This window comes from Suillus fuscotomentosus (genome assembly GCF_016647785.1).
Source record: "Suillus fuscotomentosus strain FC203 chromosome Unknown F5891scaffold_446, whole genome shotgun sequence".
NCBI lineage: Eukaryota > Fungi > Basidiomycota > Agaricomycetes > Boletales > Suillaceae > Suillus > Suillus fuscotomentosus.
In genome coordinates this window covers 8,353-20,138 of record NW_024539958.1, presented here as the reverse complement: position 1 = coordinate 20,138, position 11,786 = coordinate 8,353, and the positions used below count along the sequence as shown (strand labels likewise).

At 46.8% G+C, this 11,786-nt stretch overlaps 6 protein-coding genes across 6 annotated transcripts; 3 read left to right on the top strand and 3 right to left on the bottom strand.

Moving 5' to 3' along the window:
* Positions 1-837: 837 nt before the first annotated feature.
* On the bottom strand, positions 838-1,850 carry F5891DRAFT_1241803 (uncharacterized protein; the record flags this gene model as incomplete). The annotated part of the gene is made up of 5 exons (XM_041369734.1): positions 838-881; positions 918-1,058; positions 1,114-1,423; positions 1,475-1,507; positions 1,557-1,850. The coding sequence occupies 5 exons, from the start codon at positions 1,848-1,850 to the stop codon at positions 838-840; spliced, it is 822 nt and encodes a 273-aa protein (XP_041216231.1).
* Positions 1,851-2,487: 637 nt separating this feature from the next.
* On the top strand, positions 2,488-3,278 carry F5891DRAFT_1133289 (proteasome regulatory particle base protein; the record flags this gene model as incomplete). Its single annotated transcript, XM_041364755.1, has 4 exons — positions 2,488-2,677; positions 2,718-2,963; positions 3,020-3,129; positions 3,186-3,278. 4 exons carry the CDS (start codon positions 2,488-2,490, stop codon positions 3,276-3,278), a joined length of 639 nt encoding a protein of 212 aa, XP_041216230.1.
* A 182-nt stretch (positions 3,279-3,460) lies between these two features.
* On the bottom strand, positions 3,461-4,148 carry F5891DRAFT_1202951 (uncharacterized protein; the record flags this gene model as incomplete). Its single annotated transcript, XM_041368948.1, has 3 exons — positions 3,461-3,676; positions 3,732-3,812; positions 3,882-4,148. The coding sequence occupies 3 exons, from the start codon at positions 4,146-4,148 to the stop codon at positions 3,461-3,463; spliced, it is 564 nt and encodes a 187-aa protein (XP_041216229.1).
* A 417-nt stretch (positions 4,149-4,565) lies between these two features.
* On the top strand, positions 4,566-5,303 carry F5891DRAFT_971483 (uncharacterized protein; the record flags this gene model as incomplete). The annotated part of the gene is made up of 1 exon (XM_041376355.1): positions 4,566-5,303. A coding segment is annotated over one exon (738 nt), but the record flags the coding sequence as incomplete, so codon positions are not given.
* A 187-nt stretch (positions 5,304-5,490) lies between these two features.
* On the bottom strand, positions 5,491-6,226 carry F5891DRAFT_1133288 (SNF2 family N-terminal domain-containing protein; the record flags this gene model as incomplete). The annotated part of the gene is made up of 4 exons (XM_041364754.1): positions 5,491-5,703; positions 5,775-5,881; positions 5,916-6,080; positions 6,133-6,226. The coding sequence occupies 4 exons, from the start codon at positions 6,224-6,226 to the stop codon at positions 5,491-5,493; spliced, it is 579 nt and encodes a 192-aa protein (XP_041216227.1).
* A 3,645-nt stretch (positions 6,227-9,871) lies between these two features.
* Positions 9,872-11,227, top strand: F5891DRAFT_971482 (uncharacterized protein; the record flags this gene model as incomplete). Its single annotated transcript, XM_041376354.1, has 7 exons — positions 9,872-10,035; positions 10,094-10,205; positions 10,257-10,450; positions 10,502-10,640; positions 10,690-10,845; positions 10,928-11,082; positions 11,134-11,227. 7 exons carry the CDS (start codon positions 9,872-9,874, stop codon positions 11,225-11,227), a joined length of 1,014 nt encoding a protein of 337 aa, XP_041216226.1.
* Between the last annotated feature and the right edge of the window lie 559 nt (positions 11,228-11,786).

Genomic DNA, 11,786 nt, shown 5'->3' with positions numbered 1-11,786 from the left:
TCAAGACTGAGAGGAACACTCTCAAGAGACAGTAATACTGCAAGCTCATCATACTGAACGACCCGCTGTGAGCTCACTGTGTGCAACAACCAGCAAGCAAGGTACAGCCACACTTTTATTCTGATTTCTATTATTCTTTTTCTTTTCTTTTACTTTCACCAACCTTTGGTGGTCTTTGTCCAGAAATATATTTCCAAAATATTCGTGTTGTCTCTACGTCCACCTAAGACTCAGAAGTAGCATAGTGGGGAGACTTTAGGAATTGATAGTGAAGCTTGACCTCACTCATCTGAGTAGTGATACTGAGCCAAGATATTCTGTGCCTGCTAGGCTTTAGCCGTTGAAGAGGCGACTTGGTAGTAAACCCAAGGACGTCCGTTCCTGAGTCTGTTTGAATACTCAAAGAAGAGTTCCTTGACAGCAGGTTCAATATTGAGCTAAGAGTTCTACAATAAAGCATCTGATTAGTCTTGACCTTTGATTCTACCTGTTTTGTGCTGAGGGGGTTTATCATTGTAATTCTGCACCATTTCTTTGGAGTATAGTTTGGCACGAGGCACTGTTGTTGAAAGGGAACTTGAGGAAGAAACCCGTATATTCTTTTGGTCATTGCCATACTGTCGGGCTGACCATTGTTTGTTTGTTTTCCTGTCAAGTCCAAAGATTGGATTGACCATTGTATTACTGATCTTGCAGAAGTATCCTTAGCTGAACATACTTTGGGTTGTATACAACTAGCCACCCACGAATGACCACGTTATCAGTCATTGGTATTTGTCTGAATCACTGACCGTGGAGATATTTGTTTTTATAGGTGTTTATCTATAGATCATCTATCTAAGAAGACAGCGCCAGAACTTGCCTGCCGTTCCGCATGAGGTCTATAGCACGAAAAGGTCAACTAGAGGATGACGAACCTTTCGCTTGAAGTGTAGTCTTCTCTTCCTCACTAATGCTGGGGTCTACACCCCACGGCAGGGCGTGCCACCCTGCCGGACTTGCGAGCTTATCACCCAACTCAGAGGATTGGACGCGACCGTAAGAAGGATCTGTGGGTGCTAGAAGAGGCGTGAGTTGATGTTTGGATCACAAAGGGAATATAGCGGAACTTACCATCTCCCTCACTCAGCGCCTTCCTTTCCGCAGCCTCAACAGGATCATTGGTGCCCCATGGGAAGACATTGTAATATGCTTTGGGGAAGTCAGGAATTGCAGGGCCACTGGACCATGTGGCACCCTCCTTGACAGCCTTGCTCTTTCGGAGATCTGCCACAGCCTTACCCTTCCTGAAGCGACCACCAACCTTCTTGGTGGAGCAGGAGGGGGCGTTGGAGCCTGCAGGGATGAATGAGGAGAGGGGAGGGAGCTGAGCATCCTCGGAGTGAGATTCAGGGGAATAAAGAGGTATGGGGCTGTCACTGGCCTAGTCCACGACGGACACAATACTGTAGGGAACAGATGCAGAGACTGTGACCTCATACCAGTTGTGCTCCATCTCAACTTTGAACTGTGTAGTGGTCAATATTGGGTGCAAAAACTAGAGGATAAATACTAACACGATGTACGAGCTCGAGATGCACGGTGCCATTTTCAGAGGGTACCTGGACCCAGACGACGGAGGTCTTGACCTCGCCGATGGTTCCGGGAGCACCAGTAATGGTGAGTTGCTCGGCCTCGTGAGGAAGGAAGCCGGACATGTGAGCAATGATCATGCTTGCCAAATGATCATCGAAACGGGTGTGGATGTCTTGTGCGAGAGCGGGAGATGGTGCAGCTGCAAGAAGGAAAGTAAGAAGTGCACGAGGTGCATCTTGTGGACTTGGGACGTGGTAAGATTTGAGTGCAACCATTTACAGTTGTTCCATACACCTGGCATTGTGAAGGGTTAGGGTTAGTCCATATAAGGCGATCCGTTCTGGAACAGATCGCCTTATATGGACTAACCCTAACCCTTCACAATGCCATCACCTTCCTTGTCAACCTATTAATCATCTCGGTCTCCCTTTCACCACATGTCAGTCCCATCAAGCGTTAACTCATTTTAGGGAAGGAAAGTCGATGACTCCGGGTTGGCAAAAAGTCTGAGCAGCCGGTCATTTTAGTCCTGGTGATGTTAGTTTGATATTATGAATTCTTGGCTTGCTAACTGTCTTTCTTTTTTCCTCGTCGTCGACAATGTTGATACCCACCCTTTCACAGAATCACCGGCACCACTTTTCCTGCCACGCCCTTGACGCAGTAACCTAGTGACCTACTCGACACACCCAACTACAACCTCCCCAGAATCTTGCACAGCCCTGGCGCCGCCATCAAAGTGAAGGTTATCGTTGACCGGTCTTCTTCGTGCTCCTGCTAGGATGGCACTACCAGCACAACCTACCCCAGTCTTCCTGCCAACTTTCCGCTTCATTGCGCGTAGCTCTCCGTTCTGACTCTTATACCATCCACAAGATATTGCCGAACAAAGTCGACCCACTCGTCTCCCTCATGATGGTAGAAAAAGTCCCAGATAGTACGTACGAAATGGTGGGAGGTCCGGATAAGCAAATCAAGGAAATCGAGAAATTTATCGAGTTGCCCGTCAAACACCCAGAGCTCTTCGAATCTCTGGGCATTGCACAGCCCAAGGGTGTTCTTCTTTGTGGACCTCCTGGGACGGGAAAGACTCGCTCGCGCCGTCGCACACCACACCAACTGCAAATTCATTCGTGTTTCAGACTCCGAGCTTGTTCAGAAGTACATCGGTGAAGGAAGCAGAATGGTTCGGGAGCTATTCGTCATGGCCAGGGAGTATGCACCTAGTATCATATTTATGGACGAGATTGATTCTATCGGCAGTTCGCGAGGAGACAGTGGTTCGGGAGGTGGCGATTCGGAAGTACAGCGCATGATGCTGGAGCTTCTCAATCAGTTAGATGGTTTCGAGGCTACAAAGGACATCAAGGTTATCATGGCTACGAATTGTATAGGTTTGTGGGTCCTCATAAGGCATCATGACTTTCTGAAGGCACCACCATAGATATATTGGATTCTGCACTTCTTCGTCCGGAACGTATTGACCGAAAGATCGAATTCCCTCCCCCTGGCCCAGAAGCTCGTGTCAGCATTCTTAAAATCCACTCTCGCAAGGTGAGATGTCTGCATTCTGTATCTCGCGGGCATCCTTAAAACATGGTTGTTCTTAGATGTCACTGCGCGGTATCGACCTCAAAGCACTCACCGAGAAACTGGGCCGGTGCTCAGGCGCCGAAGTGCGCGGTATATGTACAGTCTTTTAATCCAACTATACTCTGGTGAGCATTAGTCATTGCATCTGTACCTACAAAGTTTGGTAGATTTATTCAAGTTTCAGCCTCTGGTCATCATTCAACTGGCGCCAGGACGGGATCAGTTAAAAGTAATATGATATAATACGTCAATATGGTTTGGCAGTGTTGACCGCTGTGATATGTCCATTGAATCACTGAGACACGACTTCAAGAACATGTACTAGGCGTGCCAGGATGGCGGTCTGCTCCCGAAGCACCTCGACAATTTCTTTTCGATTCTCTATGACTCCATCCACATTATCTGCAGCCCTGCTGTCAGTTTCACTGCCAGACAAAGTGACCCGCCGCTTCTTGGTGGGTGGTTGCACATGCAGGGAGTTTGTGATATTGTCAGCGAACTGCCGGCTCTGAGCATCAGTGTGAGTAGATAATTAATATCAACAGAGTGAGAGAAAGACTCACTGCATCAGATTTCACATCAGAGTTTGACTCGTCACCTGACAGTGCACGCTTCAAATTATGATGTGGGATATTGACAGGATGCTAGGAAACATGGTTTTCAAGCCTCTTTGAGTTGGTTCATACTTTATGAAATAGTACCAGCACACACACCTGGTTACTAGTATGCTTTCCCAAGTCATCTCCTGCTGCAATGGTGGGCGCCTTTGATGATGGCGAATGCGACTTTGCAGAATCTAAGGTCTCTTGAGTATCGGGACCTGCCAGTGGTTCACTGGGGAAGATGTAATATCCTTGCGAGTCCACTGGTGCTCCTTGACCATTGGCTAGAAAGCACCATTTGCTATGATGCCAGTCCTCAACTCCAAGAATTTGTGGTGCGCTGTGTTCAGAGCTTTGGTCTGGATCATGGTAAGGCATTGCAATGGGTGACTATGTGAGTGGTGGGTTTGCCGGCAACAGTCAAGACTTGCGCAGCACCACATTGATATCATTTAGTGGAGTGTGGCCTTTATAAGGCTGATATGACAATTTTGACAGCTCAGGTATGGTCAGGCTTGCACACGTTGCGGGATGGGTCATAAATTGAATGGAATGACATCATGGTTGACGTTAGAATTACACATCAAACTACTACTAGCCAGTATTCCAAGAGGATGAATACTTTGATCTTGAACATTGACCTGACGTTGATATGCTGTGTCTGCCATACGAGATCGAACGGAAAGTCTTTCGACTTGCTGCACATGTGCACCCTGCAAGTGATGTGCACTCATGTTTACTGGTTTCCCAGCAAGTTCAAAACTGGTAAGTACAAGTCCCGGAATATTCTGAAGTCACCACTTACAGGACATTAATAGGACTGAAGGATTGATATATCACACTATCGTCCTTACAAGTGAGACACGCGCATGTCGCTTCATCGATTCACTTCATTCTCGACCGGCACTTGCTTCTAAAAATGTTAAATCGCTCTGCCTGTGCGGTACAGTGCAGCTTGCTACAGCAGCAGAGGTCATGCACCTTTGTAGCAGTGTTTGCAGCCTTGCGCTCTGGATTCTTCCAGAGGGGCATAACCACACTGTGCCAGATTTCCTATTGGAGGAATTGAATGGGTTGCCATTGTTGCGGCTGTCCATTCAACTATCAACTGTCTTCTGCAGGACAGCCAGGCCATTTCTGCCATCCATCCCTATATTCAATAACATTACTCATCTTGAATTGTTGGAAGGCTGGGTGCTTTGGGGCTCTTCGATTGGCATACCTTGCCTGACCCAGCTCACACATATTTCCCTCCGAGTTTTCACGAAGCAGACAGCACCAGCCTTGCTCCAAATGATTCTTTCAGATTGTGTTATCCTGGAGGTTTTGGTTTTGCGTGTGACCGAGGAAGTTGGCACTGTAGAGAAATGGCTGCTGGAGTATGAAGGTCTTGATGATCCTCGTATTGTCGTGACCACCAAGAGCCCTCATGATACTTGGGATCACGTAGCAAGTGATGGGATGAGCCTGTGGCAGTATGGAGATTATGTCGCAAAGTGCCAAAGTGCTACACACATATGTACTATAGACTAAATACCGATGACCTTGGAAGGAGTTTGCTTTTGCAGTTGTCCATCAATGAATCGCTATAATTTGAGAGTCATAAAGGAACGAAAAAAATGCTTGACATAATCACATACTTGAAGGCAACTCTCTCCACCGCCAGAGGAAGAGGACCAAAATGCCGTACCAGTCCAGGCATGAAGATGTGAAACAATGATTAGCACAGCTCGGACCATCGTAGGGAGCAACGCACCCTGTGACCTATCGCGAAGAACTTGGAAAGAATATGCGACAAGAGCTTGAGTTTACCAGCTGACCCGATCAATTTATCGTCGATGAGCCCTGTTGGATTGACCTTGTCCTCAACGCTCTCGAACAAGAAGGGATATTGACAAATCTTGTGCAGTTGCATTAGCTCATTGCTCAGACCCTTCACGCCTCCAGATATAAACGAATATCAGCACCACGACTCGCCCACTCCCCAAAAAGCATCAAACGTACCCCTTCGCATACTTTGTGCTTCTTCATCTGTCTATACAGCTGACTCTGCAGTGTGCTCACGTGAACCTTGATCACCTTCTCCACCTTATCGGGAAGTTCACTCTCCACTTTTTCAATTCTCTCAGCAAGAACGGCCGTAACACCGAGTTGAAGATCTTGACAGGATGGAGTTGAGGAGGGCGCAAAGTTCGGGGAGGTTGTTCTGAAGGGGAGTGCCAGTGAGAATGAGGTGGCAGCGGGAGTGGTAGTACTGAGTGAGCGTCTGCGCGAGTTTCAACTGGATGTTCTTCATATGGTGTCCCTTGTCTAAACCAAGAATGAACAACTAAGAACCAGCAAGATGTTCAAACCCACTCACCGATGATCATGTGCACCCATTTGAGCTTGCTGAGAATAGGCCGGTCCTTGATGATGTACTCATATGTGGTGAGCAGAACTTGGAACTGGCCCATCTGCAGGTTGCCTTGGAGGTTGCAACGTTGTGCGGGGTTGCCCTTGTATGAAATTATCTTCACCGTCAGCGCCCATTTTTCGAATCTGCTGGACCAGTTCGTTATCGTTGATAGTGGCACGATGACAAGATAAGGCCCGCACTGTTTTTTGACCTCGATGAGGAATGTGACCAGTGAGAATTTTGGATTGTTTTCCCGAGACCCTGTGCTCGAGTGAGATATAATATAAAGAACCTGAATGGCATTGCTCACCATCTCGTCTGCAAGGATGCCTGAGCTGACCACTGACAAGAATGTTAGGCTGCTTCATGACCTTCTCTGAAATGCAATGCGCGACGGCATAGTAGTCCACCTTGCCCCTGTCATCCTGGGCATCAGCACTGACCTGGGCGCCGAACATGGCCTCGTTTGCGGGGCCTTTCTCTTGGTCAAAGTTCGTATCCAAGGGACCAGACTCATTCTACTGCACCACGATGGCCTGTGTGAGTGAATCAAGATAGGCGTCCATCTGCCGCAGTAAGTGGGTGATGCGCGTATCCTTCGCTGTATCGATAAGCTTCAGCCTTTTCATCATCCACCTTAAGCACCTTCAAATGCGCCTTTGATATCCCCTCGATACACTTCTGCTCCTCCTTCTCAATGAACGCATGGAATAACAACACAGCACACCCGAGCTTTGCGACCTGATCCTGCGCAGAGCAGTTCACAGTGATGACATCCCATCCATGATGCCAAGCTGCTCAACGTGCTTGTGCTTCACATGCCTCTCGCGGTCGATGCACTGTTTGCATTCTGCCTGCTTGGTCATGCGTATGCATGGCGCGTTGCTTCCCGAGCACCCTGAGTGACTTGAGCTCGACCATGGTGCATAGCTTGTCATGTGGGGACAGCGCTGAGAGTTGCTGGTTCTCATCAGGGGCCTCTTGCTTGTGCGCACCGGGGATAACATCAACTAGAGAATCAAAGTGGCCATCGCCGATGGTGGCTGGGATCTCCTCGAGCTTGATGCACTGTTGGACGTGCACTTCGATAAACCGATCGCGCTTGTTGATGATCTGGTGCATGTCAAGGCCTGCGAGCATAATGGAGGTGGATGACAGATGAAGTTGGTGGATGGATGAGGTTGGTGGAAGCGTTCCATTTGAGGTCTGGTGTGCTGGAGGCATGCATAAGCACACACTGTAAGCAGCAAAAGAGATGGTGAGTGATGAGTGAAGGAGAAGGTTGGACTTACCTAAGAATCATCGTTTACCATCATGAGGGAGACAAGTGGGTCGACTTTGTTCGGCAATATCTTGTGGATGGTATAAGAGTCAGAACGGAGAGCCACACGCAATGAAGCGGAAAGTTGGGACAGCTTGATCGACAGGTCAAAGTCAACTACTTGACAGTGTGTGAGCGAAACAGGATAAAGCATCATTCAAGACCCAGCACGTACTGTATTTGCCTTCAGGTTGCACCTTGACAAGGACTTTCTTCTTCCCCATAACCTTCACCATAACTTCCAGGTTCGTGTAAGAGCTGAAGTTCCTCTCATAGCAGACACACTATGTTTTTGTCCTATGAATGCATTCGTTGGAATCAGTACAATTCAAACGCACCTCGTGCATCCAGTGCATTCCGGTGAGCCTCCAACTGACGCAGGTTCCATGTTTTCCGATTAATCAGCCTCAATCTTGGCCTGGTAGTAAGATTGGATGCCTCCAGGGGTCTTAGGTTTCTGAACGGCAGTAGGCATCGTGACTTAGTCGGGTAGCGGGCTTTGCCATTTTAGATGGTGCGGCTAGGTACTTATTGACAGTCGTCCACACCCACTGAGTCTGTAATTTCACACACTTGGCATCAATGCACCTCATTCAGACTTGCTGCTGGTTTGAACGGAGAGACCTCAAACACCAGATTTCATTGAATCGCTGTGTCTGGAAAACGGATGACAACACCTGCATTTTAGGGATACAGTGAGTGATCATTCCTTAGATCAAGATTTACAGATAGCTACTAATAGGCTGCAGGAACTCGCATCCGCACTGATCCGTTCATCTCAAAGGAACGACATGTTCCGTCTCCATTCCTGCTCCCAGACTGCCTTCTCCGATCAGCGACGAGAACACCACTTGTCTCAAGAAGACCCACCTTGTCCGAGCGCTGCTCGCTTAGGTAAGCTCCCTGGACCATCAATTTCCTGCTGCTCAGTCCAACTTCTTTTCTCAGACAATGCTGAGAGGCATGATGACTGGCTTTATCTTGTCTCGATGTTTCATGCGACACTTTTTATAGTCTCCCTCTGTGAACACCTTGGCGCATTCAATTTCAAGCAACTCTGTGAATAGTGATGACATATCGCTCAAATGTCAGGACAACTTGAAGTGCGTGACTCTTATTTCTTTCCAATCGTGTTGATCTTTGTACTCAATGTGTCAAAATCAGATCTCTGTATCGGCTCCAGGATTGTCTATGGTCTCTCTGTGGAATGCAAGGTACCTTGCATATTTGCCAAGGTCAACCATACTGGTGTTTCTGGATGTTTACGGTTTCTTAATGTAAGCTCGTCGAGATTAGTTTTCGGCTCAGTATAAATCCAATACATTTGATTCAATATCGTGCTAATCTACACTAGTTTAGTCTAGAATATTAAAGCAGTCAGTGTGCAATCCTTTCTGAAGGCAAAGTTTCTTACCTTGTGAGTCGTGCATTAAATCTTCATGTGCTGCAGCGCACTTATAGTGTCAATGACATGGACATAAAGGTCCATGATCATCATAGGGCACAGCCTAAAAAATATCCAGAGGGTTTTGGGGGACACGATGCACATATCAACAACGTCATCAAGTGTCCTCGCTCCCATCCGTTTCAAAGGGGTGAGGAATAAGGCAGGCCATTGTCGTGCTGGCTCATCATTGTCTAGCTTTACCATAAAGGCTTCCAAGGTGGGGTACAAAATTAATGGGTCAATTTCAATTTCAATATCAGTGAGGATGCTTGAAGTGAAGTGATAATTACTGCGTGAGCAAGCTGTGTACATTTGAATATTCATCATAGTACTCACCTGCTCTCTTGCATTGCAGTTATCGACATATGGTCACGATTTTGGAAGAACGCTGAATTGGACAATCAGAGTCAAGTCCGCAACACACCAGCCCTGGATATCAGTGACGAGCCTTTGCATCATGATGGACCCACCATGACATTACAATGACGCTACAAGTTCCGTGATGAGATCCGACCCAGAGTTTCGCTTGCACTCAATACCCCCATGCTCTGACACCATATTTCCGATTTTTTCGGAAACACCACAAGGGTCCGTATAACGACATGATGGTCTGCTCCATTCAAACAGAGTGGAGCATTTTATTGACTATTCAACTTTAGTCAATGGCAGCCCTGACGAGCGTGAATCTTGCTCCACATCAATTTCAGATATTGGTGCTTGAAAAGCTTATCGTCTTGAGTACGTCAATCACCCTCGTTTTTTCCTTCAAGTTCCTATTACCCATGTCGCAGTCTCCAAGTCCTTTTGACAATGATTCACCTAATGCAACCCATAACGCTCTGAAACGGCGCATTGCTGCTCTAGAAGAGCAAAATGCTGAGCTGCAGGGAGAAAGCCGCAGCAACAAAAGGTCTTGTACTAACATGGATTGCTATATGTATCTGACGCAGCTGGTGTCCAATAGCCATGGTGATATATATGTCCCTGCTGGCCGTGCCATCCGGCGCCTTGTGAGCTTGACCGACAGGGTTGAGGACCTTGTTGGAGAGCACGATCGAAGGAGTGCTCTGTGTGATGAAGATGACCAACACACAGAAGAGTGAGTATTATGCTTAGTCCTTCAGTTAGATGATTTAATCTTGTTTGCAAAATTCTAGGGAGGAACAAATCTATCAGTCATTTCAACAGCTACTTCGCTGGGTTCCATGCGTCCGCAGCCTTGTCAACTCTCAAAGTGATGGATATCAACTCAATATCGCTTATCAAAAGGTAAGTTGTCTGTCATGCAAGTAGTCGCATCAATGCTTAAACCCAGTTCAGCTCAATAGAGGTGCTGATTCAGCACGGGGTGATGACACTAGTTCCTTGAAGAAAGCAGTGGCTTCATGGCTTAACGAGAGCCTTCCTACCCCCAACCCACCCATCCCCTTAGTCGACAAGTCTGGACGTGGGTTTTATCATGATGTGACCGGGGAACTTTTATGTCCCGTAGATTTCCATTGGGCTGATCCAAAGTATGGCCTCACTAACCAGCTTACTGCACCTCATACTGATTATAGCCATAGAATGAAGAAAGGGATACGAAACTACGAACCCGACTTTCAAGTTACCGCTCATTCGTGGCCAGCATTCTTGTATTGCAACAGTAAATATGACCCTGACAACCCGATGAAAGGGCTGTTCAAAGGTGTTTTGCTCGTCAGGGTGGGTTTTAGTATTTTCTTCCTGGCATTGCGCTTACCTATTTGCATAGACTTTCAAACATATCTTTACGTCCCCCAGCTCTGCTGGGGAGATACAATCTGACGAAGAAGAACTGGGCTATCAGGAACCATCACACAAGCAGTCTAGGACTTCAGGTGAACGGCGCACCCAGTCCAACATCGCAACAATATTAGGAATGTGCTCAGTTCAAGCGCGAGCTATCGCATATTCAGCAGTCCAGGTATGTTTCATAATTTTCTTAGATGTGAGAATAGCTGGGACCCTAGTTACGATTTGCCTTATCAAGCTGTGGTGCCTGGCATATTGTTGATGATGAGTTTAATCATTGTCAATTTTACATCTACATTGTCGACTACTTTGAGCATCCACCTACATCTGCCGCCAAAGCCTCTGTCGACACTCTTCTTGTTTGGTGGAACAGGTGAGTGTTTTGTAAGCTTTCTGCTGTTCACGCATTTCTTACACTTTGTAGAAAGGTCTTTGGGGCTCGCAATGTGTCTACTTACTTGCCTCAGAATGTAGCACAGTACTCTGTTGCTAACACTTCTGCTACACGCCATCAGTGATATGTTTCACTAATACATGTACTACCATTTGTATTATCTATGTACACAATAATAAACCTAAATTGGCCTTCACATTGTGGGATCAGTATAATGGATGAACACCTCGGTCAACATTGTACAAGGTGCAGGATGTGCCTAGAATAATCAAAATTGAACAGAAATGCAAATGAATGACATGAAGATCTAGAGCAACAGATGAAGCTGGAATTGTCATGCAAGGCACATTGCTGCCACGGCATTGTGTATCCCCCATGTAGACCTAATTGTGTAACATGGCAAGGTCACACAATCGAGACGTTGAATGTCAGGCAATATTACCCTGAAGGGGTCTGGGAAATCTTGGCTTTTTGTCACTGTTTATGAAATAGATGTGATTATTGCCCGAGATTGGTACAGTACAAATCATGCATCAGAATGGAGCAAGTGCAAGAGATGCTCCACAGTAAACATAGTTTGCAACATATATTGAGAGGAGATAAGTTTGGCTACTGGTCCATGGTTACTACAGCTTGACTCATGTGATGGATTCCAACAAATGGGCCATCACATTTAAGATTAT